The sequence below is a fragment of the Colobus angolensis genome, unplaced genomic scaffold (assembly GCF_000951035.1).
Source record: "Colobus angolensis palliatus isolate OR3802 unplaced genomic scaffold, Cang.pa_1.0 Scaffold305, whole genome shotgun sequence".
Lineage (NCBI taxonomy): Eukaryota > Metazoa > Chordata > Mammalia > Primates > Cercopithecidae > Colobus > Colobus angolensis.
The window spans coordinates 375686-392888 of record NW_012116322.1 but is presented as its reverse complement, the minus strand read 5'-3'; the positions used below and the strand labels follow the sequence as shown (position 1 = coordinate 392888).

Sequence of the window (17203 nt, the reverse complement as noted above, 5' to 3'; positions counted from 1 at the left end):
AAAAAAAAAAAAAAAAAATGAGGTCCACAGGGACAAGAATTTTTGCCTCTTTTGGTCACGGCTGTATCCCCAGTCCTGGAATGGTGCCTGAAATATATGTCACCAGCACTCAATAAATATATTTCACTGAATGAGGAGATTTAACTAGGAATCCAGCTCTCTACAATAAGGACATCATGTGCAAGAATATAATACCAGATTGCACTTTTTCCAACAGCCCTTCCAGAAAAAATAATCGATTTTTTTTTAAACATGTTTGCAACACCTGTGCCTAGGGATGGGAACTCAAACACCTGTCCCTCCAGAAGACAGGAAAGCCTTACCTCGATTTTCAGGCTGTCATGCTCCACTGTGAAGTCAAGTCTGGAAGGCGCCACATCAAACGTAATCCTCTCCCCTCGATAGAACGGAATCTGGAAGGAAGAGTCTGTTAATCACTAAGAACCACGAACATGATCAATCAGCAATATTAATACTCGATCTAGCAGCCCACAAATGACAAGGGGTTCAAGACAAGCCAAGAGAAATGCTCATCATAACTATTGCAGATTTAAAAAGAGGAAGCCTTGCCCTTTTTGTAGCTATTACTAAGGGGTAAGTGTCTCATCTTAAGTTACTTCTTAACAGCGTTTACAGAGAACTGCAGGCCAACCATCTTTTCCTTTAACACCCAAACAGCATTGGCTTTTACTGTGTCATGAGAGTCCCAGACATAAATAGAACAGATATCTGCTTCACTCACCACCGTGTAGCCCCCACTTGGCAAGGAGTAGAAGGAGAACGAGCCATCTTCTCTGGAGACCGTGTAGCACAAATACACCAGACTATCGTCTTGGTGCTGGAACCCAGGCACTGGTGAGACATTGCAGCCCAGGACATCCTACGCCAGGGGGAAAAAAAGACAAGACTTCCTTTTCCATTTACATGTTCTGAATACCATCAATCAGCCACATCATAGGAAAATTTCTGTAAGTTTCACGTCAACATATGTATTTCTGAAATCTAAGACACATTAATACAGATAAAAGGAACAAAAATCTTGACATTCAAGTTGTAAAGTTAAAAACTGCCACAGTCTTCTCAGGAAAAATGACATGACTGTCCTTCCTTATAATGGGTTATCATTCTCCAAATAAGGAAATGGAGGCTCAGGAAGGTAATGTGACTGGCCCAGGGTCACACAGCTAGGAAGAGGCATTTGTTTAAACCTGAGATTTGTTTAAACCCAGGTCTGATTTCAAAGCCTGTGTACCTTCCATCACATACCACTGCTTCTCAGTGTAGATGTGCAATGTCTTGTGAGTCAACAGAGACACATGATATTCTTGAATTTTTTTTTTTTTTTTTGAGACAGTCTCACTCTGTCACTCAGGCTGGAGTGCAGTGGTGCGATCTCGGCTCACTATAACCTCCACCTCCCGGGTTCAAGCAATTCTACTGCCTCAGCCTCCCACGCAGCTGAGACTACAGGCATGTGCCAACACGCCTGGCTAATTTTTTTGTATTTTTACTAGAGTCGGGGTTTCATAATGTTGGCCAGGCTGGTCTAAAACTCCGGACCTCAAGTGATTCACCCGCCTTGGCCTCCCAAAGTACTGGGATTACAGGCCTGAGCCATCACACCCGGCCTGAGACACATGATATTCTTAAGTGTTAAAATGATAAATCAACCCAGACCTGCATTTATTAAAACAGTATGTTCTGGTCTATAATCCCCCACCCTCCTACCCTTCACACCATCTCCTTTATTCTTTTCTTTGCTTACCTCTTTAGTTACTAAAGAAGAAAAGAGAAGAAACTTCACTCCTTTCATGGGCTCCCCATCACTTCGGACAGAGCCAGACACATTGTAGCCAGCAACTATGAGGGGACTGGCCGCATTGGCATTGGAGTTGGTTACACGCACTGTGGTGCTTGCCTTTAACAGAAAAAGATTTTAACTGGTGAAAAAATAAACACTTGTAAACTGTCTAACAACATGAGGACATGCTGAAGCTAAAATATTAACTGGGAAACATAATCCATAAAATTGCTTATTAGTATGATCACTTTTTTTTTTTTTTTTTGAGATGGAGTCTCTGTCGCACAGGCTTGAGTGCAATGGGGCAACCTCGGCTCACTGCAACTTCTGCCTCCTGGGTTCAAGCGATTCTCCTGCCTCAGCCTCCCAAATAGCGCAGATTACAAGGCTAATTTTTATATTTAGTAGAGACAGGGTTTCACCATGTTGGCCAGGCTGGTCTCGAACTCCTGACCTCAGGTGATCCACCCGCCTCAGCCTCCCAAAGTGCTGGGATTACAGGCGTGAGTCACTGCGCCTGGCCCATTACTATTTTTCAACGCCCAAAATGAAGTGAAAGGAAATGTGGCAAAATGTAAATGATAATGGTTTTATCTATACGGTGGTATTTTACTTGTATACTTTTCCACCTTCCAAAATTTCTAACTTTGCTTCCACTGCTTTATATTCCTCTATATGTTCCAATTTTTTTTAATGAGCATATTTTGCTTTTTTTCGATGTTTAATGATACACAGTGTTAACTGAAGATTAGCCTAAAGCTGCCTCCTTACATATTTTAAGTTTGGCCTAAAGGTTTCTCTGTACATAGTGCCAAGTCTCAGCCAGTTGCAGCAGCCATCCTTCAACTACTCACAGGCGGCCAACTGTTCAAACCATGTGCAAATAAGACAAACGTCCAGCTGTAACCAATCCAACTGTTTCTGTCCCTCACTTCCGCTTTCTGTCCATCACTTTCTTTTTCTGTCCATAATCCCTTTGCAATCACACAACAGTGCCACAGTTGCTGTAAACCTATTCTGGCTCAGGAGGCTGTCCAATTGACAAACTGTTCTGTGCTCAATTAAACCTCTGTTTAATTTGTCCTAAGTTGTTCTTTTCATAATACGTGTATATTTTTAAACATTTTTGTTAAGGTACAATTTACACAAAGAAGTGCGCATATTCTAAGCACACGGCACAGGGCTCGTCACAAGCTGGGCACTGGTTACCCAGCAGAATAGCACCAGCAAGCCAGAAGTGCCCCCACACTTGCTTCTGGTCACTAACCCCCGGAGGAGGATAAACATTATCCCGACTTCTACCAACATGCTTTACTTTAAAATCCCAATCTCATATTAATAAACTCAGATTCTTCTATGCAGACAATTACCACACAATGTAAACCTTAAAATCTCTTCTATTTATAAATGTGTAAGCCCTCTCATTTCGATTTTTTTTTTTTTTTGAGACAGAGTCTCACGCTGTCACCCAGGCTGAAGTGCAGTGGTGCAATCTTGGCTCACTGCTACCTCCACCTCCCAGGTTCAAGGGATTCTCCCGCCTCAGCCTCCCGAGTAGCTGGGATTACAGGCGCACGCCACCATTCCCGGCTAATTTTTTTGTATTTTTAGTAGAGATGCGATTTCACCATGTTGGCCAAGCTGGTCTCAAACTCCTGACCTCAAGTGATCTGCCCACCTCAGCCTCCCAAAGGGCTGGAATTAAAGGCATGAATAACTGCACCCAGCCTTGAATAAAATATTTTTAAATGTTGCTGCACAAGAGAAAAACCCCCAAAACCAAAAGTCATAAACAGTAAGAAGAGACATCTAGGTGTGAAACTATCATCAATTATAAATGCATAAAACCTACAAAGTAAAAAAATAATAAAACTTACAGGGTAGAAGCTGAAATACTGATTCCAATGCTGCTTTGGCAAAAATGAGATACAGCTTCTATACTAACACAGAAGCTAACACGTCAAGATGTCCCTTAATCTTATTTTAATTTGGTCTTTCACAGCTATTGCAGAACCTCACCTAGTAGGTGGAGTTCCTTTTTTGATCTTGGACTATAAATTATTTCAGTCAAATAAAACAAGATATGCTAAAGAACACTTACATACCTTCTAACCAACTAAAGAAATTAAAAAAAAAAAAAAATTCAAGATGATGGCATACCCCCAAGACCCCCTCCTCCCTCTTTCTCTAGAAGTCAGTATCATTTTGAACAGTGTCTGCTATTCCCATGTATGTCTTCATAATTTTCCTACATAAGACTGTATCCTCCCTGTCCCTACTAAAAACAAAAAATTAACCGGACATGGTGGCAGGTACCTGTAATCTCAGCTACTCAGAAGGCTGAGGTAGGAGAATCGCTTGAACCTGGGAGACAGAGGTTGCAATGAGCCGAGATCGCAACACTGCACTCCAGCCTGGGCAACAAGAGCAAGACTCCATCTCAAAAAAAAAAAAAAAAAAAAAAAAGACTGTATCCTTAGCTAGGTAAAGCGGCACACGCCTGCAGTTCCAGATCCTTGGGAGGCCAAGGTGGAAGGATCACTGAAGGCCAAGAACCAGAGGCTGTAATGAGCCACAAATACGTCAACTGTACTCTAGAGTGAGCAACAGAGCAAGATCCTGTTGCAAAAAAAAAAAAAAAAAAGAGTGTATCTGGCCGAATGCACTGGTTTACACCTGTAATCCCACCATTTTGAGAGCCTGAGGCTAGTGGATCATTTGAGGCCAGGAGTTTGAGACCAGCCTGGCCAACATGGCAAAATCCCACCTATATTAAAAATACAAAAATTAGCTGGGCATGGTGGTGCATCCCTGTAATTCAGCTGCTCAGGAGACTGAAGCAGAAGACTCGCTTGGACACAGGAGGCCGAGGCTGCAATGAGCCAAGATCACACCACTGCACTCCAGCCTGGGCAACAGAGTGAGACTCTGTCTTAAAAAAAGAAAAAAAAAAAAAGACTGTATCCATAAATGATGTTATCACAAGTATTTAAAATCATATTTCCTTCAACTCTGTTTTTAAATGTAGTTACATTGATATATGTAGCTCTGGTTCATTCATTACTGCTGACATACAGCAGCCTACTGTATGATGGAACCCCAATCCATTCTTCTTTTAAAAGGCATTTAGGTTGTTTACAATATTTTGCTATTACAAACAAAGCTGCAATAAACATTGTTATACATTCTCCTTGGGCACACATACCACAGTTTCTAGAATGTTTAGTATATTTACAGATTTCTGTTTCAGGCTGAAAAAAGAACAACAAATAAATCTCATCAGGGCCTTCTGTTGTTGATGTAGTTTAAAATAGCTATAGTTAATAAAACAGATCTATCTCACAGCAGGAAGACAACACTGTCACCTAAAACTGAAACCAACACAAGCAACATCTGCTACAGTGAGGAGTTACACCTTATAAATAACCACCAAACTAATCAACGGCACCACTGGTTCTTCACCTAGACCCAGAAAAACCATAAATTCTTTTCATATCCTAAATTGAAAAGGCCTACATTTGTCCCGAGACCAGCATATTATTGGCATGGCTACAGACGTAGCTGTCACACTCACCTCTTTCAACGCCCAGGTTGGATGAGTTGCGAGGATTTCATAATCTCCAGGCAGAACTTTAAAAAATGCAAACCTAAGAAATACAAAATAACCATTTAGCTTTCTCCAAACAACCCAAGTATTTCTAATTTTATGACAAATGTAATGTAATTTTATGATAAGAAAATAATGTTGGAATTATTGCAAGCTTGCCATTAGCTTGTTAAATGAGCATGAATGAAATTCAATCCTTCACTGTGCAAATCTGCATCAAAGAGGGCTTATTGAGCACTTACTGTGTGCCAAGAGGGGTGCTCCATGTGCTGATAGGAAGGAGGAGGGCTTACATCTCCCTTAATCTCAAGGATTTCTGGCATAAAACCAGTCCTTGCAGCACAGCAGCGATCAGTCACAGAACATTCAACTGGGTTTGACAAAGGTGACAGGCGTGAACTGACAAGGAGAAGGGGACAGAAGTGTCCAAGGGAACATGTGGGAAGGGAGAAGTGGGATGAAAAGAACAGAACAGATGCACAGGCTGAGGGGGACGCTGACACAAGATGATGCCAATGACACAGGGTGGGGTAAACCATGACAAGCTTGAATCCCACAAAAAAGCCTTTAGAGAAACACAGATAAGCCATTCTGGGTTTTTGCACAAAGCAACTGAGATAAGAAACCAGCAGCTGATGAAAATTACTCTCCTAACCATAGACAGACTAACACCAGAGTGAGCAGAGCTAAGGCTGGAAATGCTGCTGCCAGTATGCTAACATGTTTATCCCTTCAAATTTGTAAGGCAACTGACAAATTAGAAGGCTAATTCCAGTGAAATGAACTAGAAAACGCATTTGATTTCTTCTTCTGTGATATTTTATTGTATCAAATCTTGCCTGTAATAACTGGATAGGGCTTGGAAATCACGTTACTATAAAGTATTGGTAAGACTGAGTTTCTATTTCATTTTCATAACAGCCCAGTGCTACAAGTTTCACTGTTTTAGTCAGTGCAGTTGAAAGGTATTCAGAAGGCTCAAGACACTATTTTTTTCTAGTAAGGTCAACACCAAACTACTAGCCCAGAAAAAAAAAATTACAGCTCCATATTCCTGCTACACACCAGGGCTGGAGAGGCACCAGTCAAGCAGAAGTAAATGTTTTTCAAAAATGAAGAGTAGTTTCAACAATAGTAACTTTAAAATTGAATAACTTACTGACAGACTCATTATAAACTTCTATTTTGCCATTTAGTCAGGTTGTGTATTAACGGAGTTAGTAATGATTTGAACGCTTTCGGAATTATCAGTATGAACTATTCTGGCATTAATCTTGGCATGTCTGTTAATATTTACAACTCAACTATATACATCCATTAAATAAATGCTTTAAATCTGATTCAGCAAGATCCGGTAAGCATCAGTTCCGACTACAAAACAGTTTTGATGTAATAATAATCATTTTTCTAATCATAACTAAGCTAACCTATTTGATCTAATACGCCAGGCAGCTTGAAGTAATAATATTAATTTCATCTTTCCAGTAACCTTAGGAGGTAGGTTCCACAATTACCTTCATTTACAAAAGAGGAAACTGAGGCACAGAAGGGTTAAGTATCTTGCCCCAGGTCAACCAGCCAGCAAATGGGGGAGCTGGGATTTAAGCCCAGGCTAGCAGGCTCCAGAGCCAGGTTGAGCTCCTAAATGAAGACCCACTAAGCCCCAGGCCTTGAAGCAGGTGCTTTACGGGTATTAACTCTTTTTTTGTTTGTTTGAGACAGGGTCTTGCTCTGTTGACGAGGCTGGAGCACAGTAGCACATGATCACGACTCACTGTAGCCTCAACCTTCCAGGCTCAAGCAATCCTCCTGCCTCAGCCTCCTGAGTAGCTGGGACCACAGGAGCATGCCACCACACTCAACTAATTTTTTTCCCCCATGGGACTCTGCTTGATATAATTTTTTAAATTACTTGTAGAGATCGAGTCTCCTTATGTTGTCCAGGCTGGTCTCAAACTCCTGAACTCAAGTGATCCTCCCACCATGGCCTCCCAAAGTGCTGGGATTACAGGTGCAAGCCAGTGTGCCTGGCCAGTATCAACTCATATTTAATCATCCCATCAATGCTAGGCCAGATGGGTCAAACGGCTTCCATTTCACACTTGGGGAATGCAGCACTCTGAGGGGCATGAACTCACCCAAAGTTAAGAGGCTGAACCAGAATCTGAACCCAGGACTCCCTGAATCCAAACTCCCAAACCCAGCTCCATGACCCCTGTCACAGCTTGGCTCTAAGGCAAGACTGGGAGACAGGACGCTACTCACTTTCCGCCGGGCTGTGTAACTGTGGACTGGATCTTTGCTTCGGTCCCAGTGTTTCTCAGAGACACCTGAACTCCCGCAGGACCCAGGGGCTGCCCTTTGCTGAGGACCTGCCATGGAGAAGAAGGTTAGGGCCCACCCAGCAAAGTATCCTCCTCTCAAAGCACTGGCAGTCCTGCTTACAACTCCCAGGTGGAGCCAGAAACCTTCTTTGAGTCAAGAATCCCATTGAAAAGATGATATAAATCACGGATATGTTTCCTGGGGATGAACAGAAGAGGGAACAGTAACAGTAAAAGAAGACTCTCTGTTTCAATGAATCTAAGACATCATCAGTTATAGATTCACCATTATTGGTCTGGCCGGGTGTGGTGGCTCACGCCTGTAATCCCAGCACTTTGAGAAGCTGAGGCGGGCAGATCACTTGAGGTCAGGAGTTTGAGACCAGCCTGGCCAACATGGTGAAACCCTGTCTCAACTAAAAACATAAAAATTCGCTGGGTTGTAATCCCAGCTACTCGTGAGGCTGAGGCAGGAGAATCCCTTGAATCCAGGAGGTGGAGGCTGCAGTAAGCTGAGATCACAACACTGCACTCCAGCCTGGGGACAGAGGGAGACTCCATCTTAAAAAAAATAAATAAGTAAATATACATACAAATAAAAATATAAAAATTAGCTGGGTCTGGTGGCACACGCCTATAATCCCAGCTACTGGGAAGGCTAAGGCAGGAGAATTGGTCGAACCCAGAAGGTAGAGGTTGTGGTGAGGGAGACTGCACTACTACTGCATTCCAGCTTAGGCCACAGAGTGAGACTCTGTCTCAAAAAAAAAAAAAGATTCACCATTATTGTGCAAACCATTGAGAAAGAAAAAACTACCCAAGATCCCCATCTCAACAAGAAGCCCACATACAGCTGGTATGGAACGGCCTCCCCCTCACCGCAAAGGCAGAGGAGAAACAAGCCCGTCATGAAGGAAAGGACGGGAAGGAAGGAAGCACATCCCAACCTCAGGCACAGGGCGGGTGGAAGAAAAACGACTCTCCCCCGAGAATCTGACCCGCGGGAGCTGGGACACACACCCATTAGCACTCTAACTTCATACCACCACGGCGGTCCAAAACACTCTCAGAATTTAAATGGTGGGAATCCTCCCAGGTGAGTGGCAGAAGCAGATGCACGCTGTCTCTGGGAGAAGCTGACTTCAGTTCACCTACAGGGACAGCAGGATGCCACAAGGCTTAAGGAGTGCATCCTTCCAACTCGGCAGCCCTGTAAAGGCCATCCCGGGCATAAACACTAACAACGGCTGGGTGCACAGCACACACCTGTAATCTCAGCACTTTGGGAGGTGGAGGCGGGTGGATCACCTGAGGTCAGGAGTTTGAGACCAGCCTGGCCAACACAGCAAAAGCCAGTCTCTACTGAAAATACAAAAATTAGCTGAGCATGGTGGCACATGCCTGTAATCCTAGCTACTCGGAGGGTGATGCAGGAGAATTATTTGACCCTGGGAGGTGGAGGCTGTAGTGAGTCAAGATTGCACCACTGCACACCAGCCTGGGCAATAGATCTAGACCCTGTCTTAAAATAATAGACAAATAAATAAATAAATAAATACACCAACAGCCTATGCTCTGGAAGCAGAGGGGATGACCAGCAACCTCCATCTCACTCCTAAGTACTCCTACTGCATTCTACACAGAATGAAGCATAGAGTTCACAGGCTCTCTTGCCGCTTTTCCATGGGTCCCCTGTGGGATCAAAGTCCCCGGGTTAAAATATCCTGCATCTTTTTTAGAAAGGATTTAGTATGCATTATAGAGTGAACAGGAAAAATAATCAAGTTCCAAAGACAAACCTTGCCGTTCACAGAGAACCCAGTGAAGACAAAGTTGATGTCCCCGCCCTTTGTGCAGATGTCACTGACTCCATCCACATGGAGCTCCACGGTCGTCGGCTCTGAGGGATGAAGCGGGGGAGGAAACAGGGGCACAAGACACAGAGGCAAGCTTAGTTGTGGGTACAGTGAACCTAAGTAGAATGTATTTTTATCGTTAAGTTTTCATTTTACTTTTGAACACTTAATACACTCGTGTGTTTCCAAATCCAAAGGAACAAAAAGGTATTGAGGGAAAAGTCTCTCTCTCACCCCTATCCCCCTAGCCTCCTGGTTTCCTGCCCCAGAAGGAACTCATGTTTAGAGTATGAAACAATTTCACAACAGCCTTTCAGCCAAGTTATATCTCAGAGTTCCAGTGAAAATTCAGTGAGCACCAAATAATTTTATTTACTGAATACTCATCACCGACCAGGCACTGAACTGAGTGCCTTTAATCCTCACAATTATCTTAAGAGGCAGGTAGTAATAGCTGCAATTTACGGAGGGGTAAATTAAGGCACAGGAAGGTTAAAGGAGCTCCCAAGATCACAAAGCTTCTGAGTGACAGAGCCCCAATTCAACCCTAAAAGTCTGGCTGTGGATCTGTTCCCTTACCAAGTGCATGAGCTCAGCCATGTTAAACCAGGACCACAAACTCCAAGGCCACAGGGGCCTCACAGGTTCAAAGTGAGCGGAGCATCCTCGGGGGGACTATGGCAAATTGAAAGGGGACAACCGCCACTCAAGTCTGCCAACCACTGCCATGCTTTGCCAGAGCTTCCAACTTCTCCGAAAAACTGGAAATCTGGATTTTATATACCATCTCTTGATTTTTCAATATCAGCAATTAACTCCATTTTTTTTAACTGAAAAGTTCATCATAATAGGGGTTAAGGTTGAGTTTTTGAAAGGTTGGGAAGAATGTGGAGTAATGAGTAGAGAAAAAAATGAAAAACCATGAGATGAGATTTTCAGGTAAGATGAATTACATACATGCTTGCACACGCATGTGCACACACACACACATGCAAAGACTCCAATAAAAAATGGGCAAAAGACTTGAACACGAACCTTACAAAAACAGCTAGCCCATGGCAAATAAACATAAACATACGAAAAAGTGTGCAACCTCATTGGCCATCAGAGGAATGTAAATCAAGGCCACAGTGAGATAATACCACACTCCCACCAGAAGGGCTAAAATTATAAAAGCTGACGATACCAAGTGTAGGCTAGGATGCAGAGCAATGGAAACCCTTGTACACTGCTGGGAAAGCACAAACTGGCGCATCCACTTTGGACGTTTGGAAACACCTAAAGCTGAACATGTATCAACTCTACGGCTCAGCAACTTTACACCTGTGATATACTCAGCAAAAATGCAGACACACGTGTATCAAAATATACATACCAGAATATTCACAGGAGTGCTACTCTTCAGTGGCCAAAATTGGGAAGCAACCCAAATGGCCATCAACAGTAGAAGAGATCACTGATACAAAATATGAATATAAAATATAAATATAGGCCAGGCATGGTGGTTCATGCCTGTAATCCCAACACTTTGGGAGGCCAAAGCTGGCAGATCACTTGAGGTCAGGAGTTCGAGACCAGCCTGGGACAACATGGTGAAACCCTATCTCTACTAAAAATACAAAAATTAGCCGGGTGTGGTGGTGCACACCTGTAATCCCATCTACTCAGGAGGCTGAGGCACAAGAATTGCTTGAACCCGGGCAGAAGTTGCAGTGAACCGAGATCGCACTCCAGCCTGGGCAACAGAGTGAGACTCAGTCTCAAAAAAATGAAAAAAATAAAATAAAATGTAAATATTTTATAAAATATAAATCATTTTATATTTATGCATCAGAATTCTGAACAGCAAAGAGAATGAACTAGAGCTACAAATGATACAGATAATGCTCACAATGTTGAGTGAAAGAAATCAGATATTAAAAAGTACCTTGCATGATTGCATTTGTATAAAGTTCAAAACGGACCAAATGGATCTTTAATTTGTAGAAGGTCAGGGTAGTGGTCACCCGGTGGGGTGGGGCGGGATGGCTAATGAGCACCCAGGATGGGGACTTTTGGGGTGCTGGTGAAGTACTATCTCATCATCTGGATGGTGGATACATGGGTGTGTCCACTTAGTGAAAATTCATCCAGGGCACTTTTCTGAAAGTATAATTCAATTAAAAAGCTTATCAACAGCACCAGTCGTGGTGGGGGTGGTGGGATGTGGCAAACACAACACTCCTCCAGGCCACCAATCTGGACTTCTGCTTTGGCCATGAGCAGGGCTGCATTCCTCTCCAGCTTTCTGGAACGTATCAGCCAGGCACCCCCCTCCCCGCCACCTCTGACTACAAACTGATAAAGAGATGCTCCCACAGAGCCAAATTAGCTGTCAAGCTGCCGAAGCTTCATTTTAGCCTTTGTGATGACAGGTGCTAAATTCTTCCTTGTCTAAGGCACAAGCAAGCCTGATATCAACAACGGTGGTCCCTACTCCTCTCCTCAGGCCATGGACTGGGGTCACTCACACCTGCTCTACTGAAACATCGAGACTCTCTCCCCTTCAAAAATGTAAACTACATCAAAACAGACCCTCTCTTCTGATCTCAACCCCATCCCCAACTCTCCAGCTACGCTTGAGGGCAGTTGTATGAAGAAAGTTTGCAGCTTTTGTTGGGATGTGTGCAGAAGGGCTGTTTCTGAATACTGAGTGCTTGCTCATTACATGCCAGCCACTCTGAACACTCAGTATTGGTTTATTAATCTTCCAAGTACCCTGGGGGGCAGGGACTATAACGACCCTAGCTCGACAGAGAGGAGCAAAGCTGACAAGGGGGGAAGTAACTTATCCAAGGTTATTTAACCAGTAAGGCTTAAGGTTGACAGTTTTCTCATCTCGTGGGACATAAATCTGGATTTTTATGACAAATCTCACCATGTTTAAATGTTTCAATTAATTTCATAAAAAATAAAAAAACTGGGGGGGGCTGAAAAAGAAGCCATCCTGGGACAGGAACCAAGTCCCCACTCTTGGTTTCGTACTGTTCTACGGCCACATAATGAGTGAAACTGTAAGGTAAGAGTTTCCAAAAAGGTACAAGAAAAGATGTCTATTTTTCAAAGGTGACAGAAAGCCTTAAGGTAGATTAAGGTATATCCAAACTCAACCAGAGTGATGGGGGCAGGGAGGGGAGGAATACAAACCCTCCTCCATACTGGAAATGATCCTTAATATTTTAATAGTTTATGCACTCTGCTAGCCTAAATTAATATTTGGCATATCAGCTAATCTTTTACAAAGAATGTCTAGTGATTCAGTTAACTTACCAAAACTCCACCCGAGGGGAGGCTCAATCTTCAGAATGAAATCCCCCTAAAAGGAAAAAAAGAAAATGTAATTTCAAGAAATGAGAACTGTGACTCTGGTTTAATTTATTTTAGTGTTATCATCTAAACTAAAATGTTTACACCGGAAATGAAATTCTAAGGGTAAGCCTTGTTCTTCTAAATGGTACTGAGCACTGTGATTCTCTTCAGATGCTACAGGCTGAAGTTGAACACCAGAAGTTTTCATCTCAACAATCAGAAGACAGTGCTGAAGCCCATTCATGAGTTCTAAAGACACTAGGTTCGGCCACTCACTGTCTTTTAATACTAAACATAAAGTCTCATTAAGCCCTCACATGCCTACAGTCGCAAAAGTTAGCATGTATCTTCAGGAACTAAAGTCACTTCTTAAAACTAGATTTGGCCAGGCACAGTACCTCACACCTATAATCCCAACGCTGTGGGAGGCCAAGGCAGGAGGGCCACTTGAGGCCAGGAGTTCAAGACCAGACTGAGCTGGAGTAGCAAGACCCCATCGGTACAAAAACATTCTTAAAAAATTAGCTGGGTGTGGTGGCAGGCGCCTAAAGTCTTAGCTACTCAGGAGGCAGAGGCAGGAGGATCACTTGAGCCCAAAGGTCAATGTTGCAGTGAACCATAATCACACCACTGCACTCCAGCATGGGCAGCAGAGGGAGATCCTGTCTCTAAACAATACATTAACTTATTAATTCAATAAATAAAAGAAAACTAGATTTTACTTATCAACCTGCTTTTTTTTTTTGAGACAGAATCTCGCCTGTTGCCCAGGCTGGAGTGAAATGGTGCAATCTCGGCTCACTGTAACCTCCGTCTCCTAGGTTCAAGCGATTCTTCTGCCTCAGCCTCCCAAGTAGCTGGGACTACAGGCATGCATCACGACACCCGGCTAATTTTTTTGTATTTTAGTAGAGACGGGGTTTCACCATGTAGCCCAGGCTGGTCTCGCACTCCTGAGCTCAGGCGATCCGCCTGCCTCAACCTCCCAAAGTGCTAGGATTACAGGCATGAGCCACTACATCCGGCCTTCTGGTTTCTTGAGACTGATACTGATACTATGTAAAAATTAATTAAACAGATTTCAGGACAGACCCATCTAGAAATCAATCCTATGCATTCTAGATGAATAGTTAAATTCAAGAATATTTCCTGGTGTGTTATTTTAAAATTACCATTATTTTAAAATTGGGGAAAGTCTATATGCCCAAGTAGTTAAATAAATTACAGTTTGGGTTTGACTCTGACACACTATGCAGCAATTAAAAAGAAGGCAGTAAGCCGAGCATGGTGGCTCCTGCCTATAATCCCAGCACTCTGGGAGGCTGAGGTGGGCAGATCACCTGAGGTCAGAAGTTCAAAACCAGTCTGGCCAACATGGTGAAACCCCATCTCTACTAAAAATACAAAAAAAAATTAGCTGGGTGTGCTGGTGGGTATCTGTAATCTCAGCTACTTAGGAGGCTGAGGCAGAAGAATCACTGGAACCCAGGAGGCAGAGGTTGCAGTGAGCCGAGATCGCGCCACTGCACTCCAGCCTGGCTGACAGAGTGAGACTCCATTTCAAAAAAAACAAAAAACAGGCAGTAGATCTATCTATGCTAACGTTGAAAGCATGCAAGGGGAAGAAACCAAATGTCCCTCTGGTGTTGAAAGCATTAACACAGGGGAAAAAATGAAACTGCAGAATAAATCCTATTGTTTGATTCCATTTGTATTAAAAACTATATCAAAATCAAAACTATGTATATTGACTATTTTTGCAACTTCCTATGAATTTGTATTTCCAAATAAAAGGTTTATATGTGGGAGGATGGGATTATATAGATAGAGGTGTTTGTGGATACAAATCTACGCGCATGTGGGCTTGTGTGTATTTACATATATGCTTATGCATGTGTGTCCGTGGATATCTGAATAACTAGAAAGCAAGTAGAAAGCAATCTGTTAGGATGCACATCAAAATGTTATAAGAGGGCTGGGAACAGTGGCTCACACCTGTAATCCCAGCACATTGGGAGGCTGAGGCAGGTGGTTCACTTGAGGTCAAGAGTTCGAGACCAGCCTGGCCAACATGGTAAAACCCCGTCACTACTAAAAATAAAAAAAAAAATTAGCCAGGTGTGGTGGTATGTGCCTATAATCCCAGAGACTTGGGAGTCTAAGGCAGGCAAATGGCTAAACCTGCGAGGTGGAGGCTGGAGTCAGCCAAGATCACACCACTGCACTCCAGCCTGGGCGACAGAGTGAGACTCTACCTCAAAAGAAGAAGAAAAAAAAAAAACTTTCTCAGAGGTTACCACTACAGAGGGAGGTAAAATTGGAGGGAAAAGGGTACAAATTTATTTCACATACTTCTAAAGACCTTGACTTTTTTTCACAAAGTTCATGAATTCATATACTACTTGTACAATTGTTTTAACAATATTTTAAGCTGCTTGCAAGTAACGGGTTCTATGAAATCAGAGCTTCTCAACCCTGGCACTATTGACATCTGGGCTGTCGTGGGCAGCACTGTAGCACATTTAGCTCCACGCCTGGCCACTACTCACTGGGTAACTGTGAGCACAGCCAGATGTCACAACAAAAACGTCTCTAGACATTGCCAAATGGCCCTAAAGACACAGAGAGCCACTGTATTCGTCAAGGCAGTTTGTAAGTTGTCTCCCTCCGAATGTGCCTAGGATTACCATATTCCACCAATAACTTACAAAACAGATGAGCATTTGCTAGTGTAGGAAAGGGCACGGTGAGTGCAGCCTGGTGAGGCACACTAGTGACTTCCCATCATAAGTGACAAGCAGTCGCCTCTTACCTTATCATACAAAGGGATCATAAAGTAACCATTATTAGGGGCACAGTCTGTCTGGTATTTCAAAGTCCCATGCTTGGTGTACAGCTTTATCTGGAAAGGAAGGAAGGAAAACAGAAAACATAACATTGCCTTTGGGAATGAACTACATGCGCTACACCTGAACACACTCAGTCAGTATGCATTCACTGAGGACCTATTATACGCCAGTTTTTAACACGGAGCATTACCGCAGACAGAGGGAAATCAGCAAAGTCCCTCCCAAATCATGTGACTCAATGTTTTTCAGATTAGAAATCACCTACAGCCTATTAAAATGCCTTATTTTTCAATGCTTTTCTGTTTATTTTAGTGGCTGTCTCTAGGTTGCTCCTGTAAGTTTCTGGGTCTAAAACAAATTTGCAAACTTTGCCATTAGTAAGGTGCTTATTAACATGCAAATTCCTGGCTTGGTGAGGTGGCTCATGCCTGTAATCCCAGCACTTCAGGAGACTGAGGGGGGCGGATCACTTGAGGTCAGGAATTTGAGACCAGCCTGGCCAACAAGGTGTTGGCCTGTCTCTACTAAAAATACAAAAAAAGTTACCAAGGCGTGGTGGCAGGCACCGATAGTCCCAGCTACTTGGGAGACTGAGGCAGGAAAATTGTTTGAACCCAGGAGGTGGAGGTTGCAGTGAGCCAAGATCATGCCACAGCACTCCAGCCTGGGAGACAGAGCAAGACTCTGTCTCAAAAATAATAATAAAATAAAAGCAAAGTAAAGTAAAATAAAATACAAATTCCTAAGGCCCACCACTGTTTCTCAACTAAAGGTCTGGAATGAGGGCCAGAGATCTGCCTTACTAGCTCTAAGTAATTTCAAATACATGGAGCAACGTTCATCTAGAAACTTAATTTTCTCATTACTTCATTCTCAGAAAAAAAAGAGATTATTAAAATGACACAGATATTAAGTGTCATTTTATTTAATATCTGTCCTCTGCCCAAGGACTCTCTAAAACTCTTACATTCTGAGCATTACCAGACACAAAGTGTTAACCCAGTAAGATGCCCAAATACCGTCTGGGTCTTCCATGTGTCATGTGGCCTTGGGCAAGCTCATGTTCAGTTTCTTCAGGTGTCGACAGAGAGCCACTCCCTTTCATGTGGTTGTACAGACTCACATCAACGCATACTAAGCACCTGCTACAGAATATGGATTCAAAGAAAAATCAGTTTGTGGCCAGGCATGGTGGCTCATGCCTGTAATCCCAGCACTTTGGGAGGCCAAAGAAGGAGGATCACTTGAGCCCAGAAGTTCAAGACCAGCCTGGACAACATAGCAAGACCCTGTCTCTGAAATAAATAAATAAATAAATACACTAACAGCCTATGCTCTGGAAGCAGAGGGGATGACCAGCAACCTCCATCTCACTCCTAAGTACTCCTACTGCATTCTACACAGAATGAAGCATAGAG

At 43.1% G+C, this 17203-nt stretch overlaps 1 protein-coding gene across 1 annotated transcript in view; it reads right to left on the bottom strand.

Annotated features, from left to right (window-relative positions):
• The window catches only part of LOC105517683 (nodal modulator 2-like), a gene marked incomplete at its 5' end in the record, with an annotated part of 63883 nt that overhangs the window by 43654 nt on the left and 3026 nt on the right, over window positions 1-17203 (bottom strand). Inside the window, 8 exons of the mRNA XM_011950300.1 lie at window positions 324-413; window positions 743-880; window positions 1766-1918; window positions 5376-5448; window positions 7674-7780; window positions 9532-9632; window positions 12898-12943; window positions 15749-15838. Coding sequence (XP_011805690.1) covers window positions 324-413; window positions 743-880; window positions 1766-1918; window positions 5376-5448; window positions 7674-7780; window positions 9532-9632; window positions 12898-12943; window positions 15749-15838 — 798 coding nt within the window. The remainder of the gene's footprint in view (window positions 1-323; window positions 414-742; window positions 881-1765; window positions 1919-5375; window positions 5449-7673; window positions 7781-9531; window positions 9633-12897; window positions 12944-15748; window positions 15839-17203) is intronic.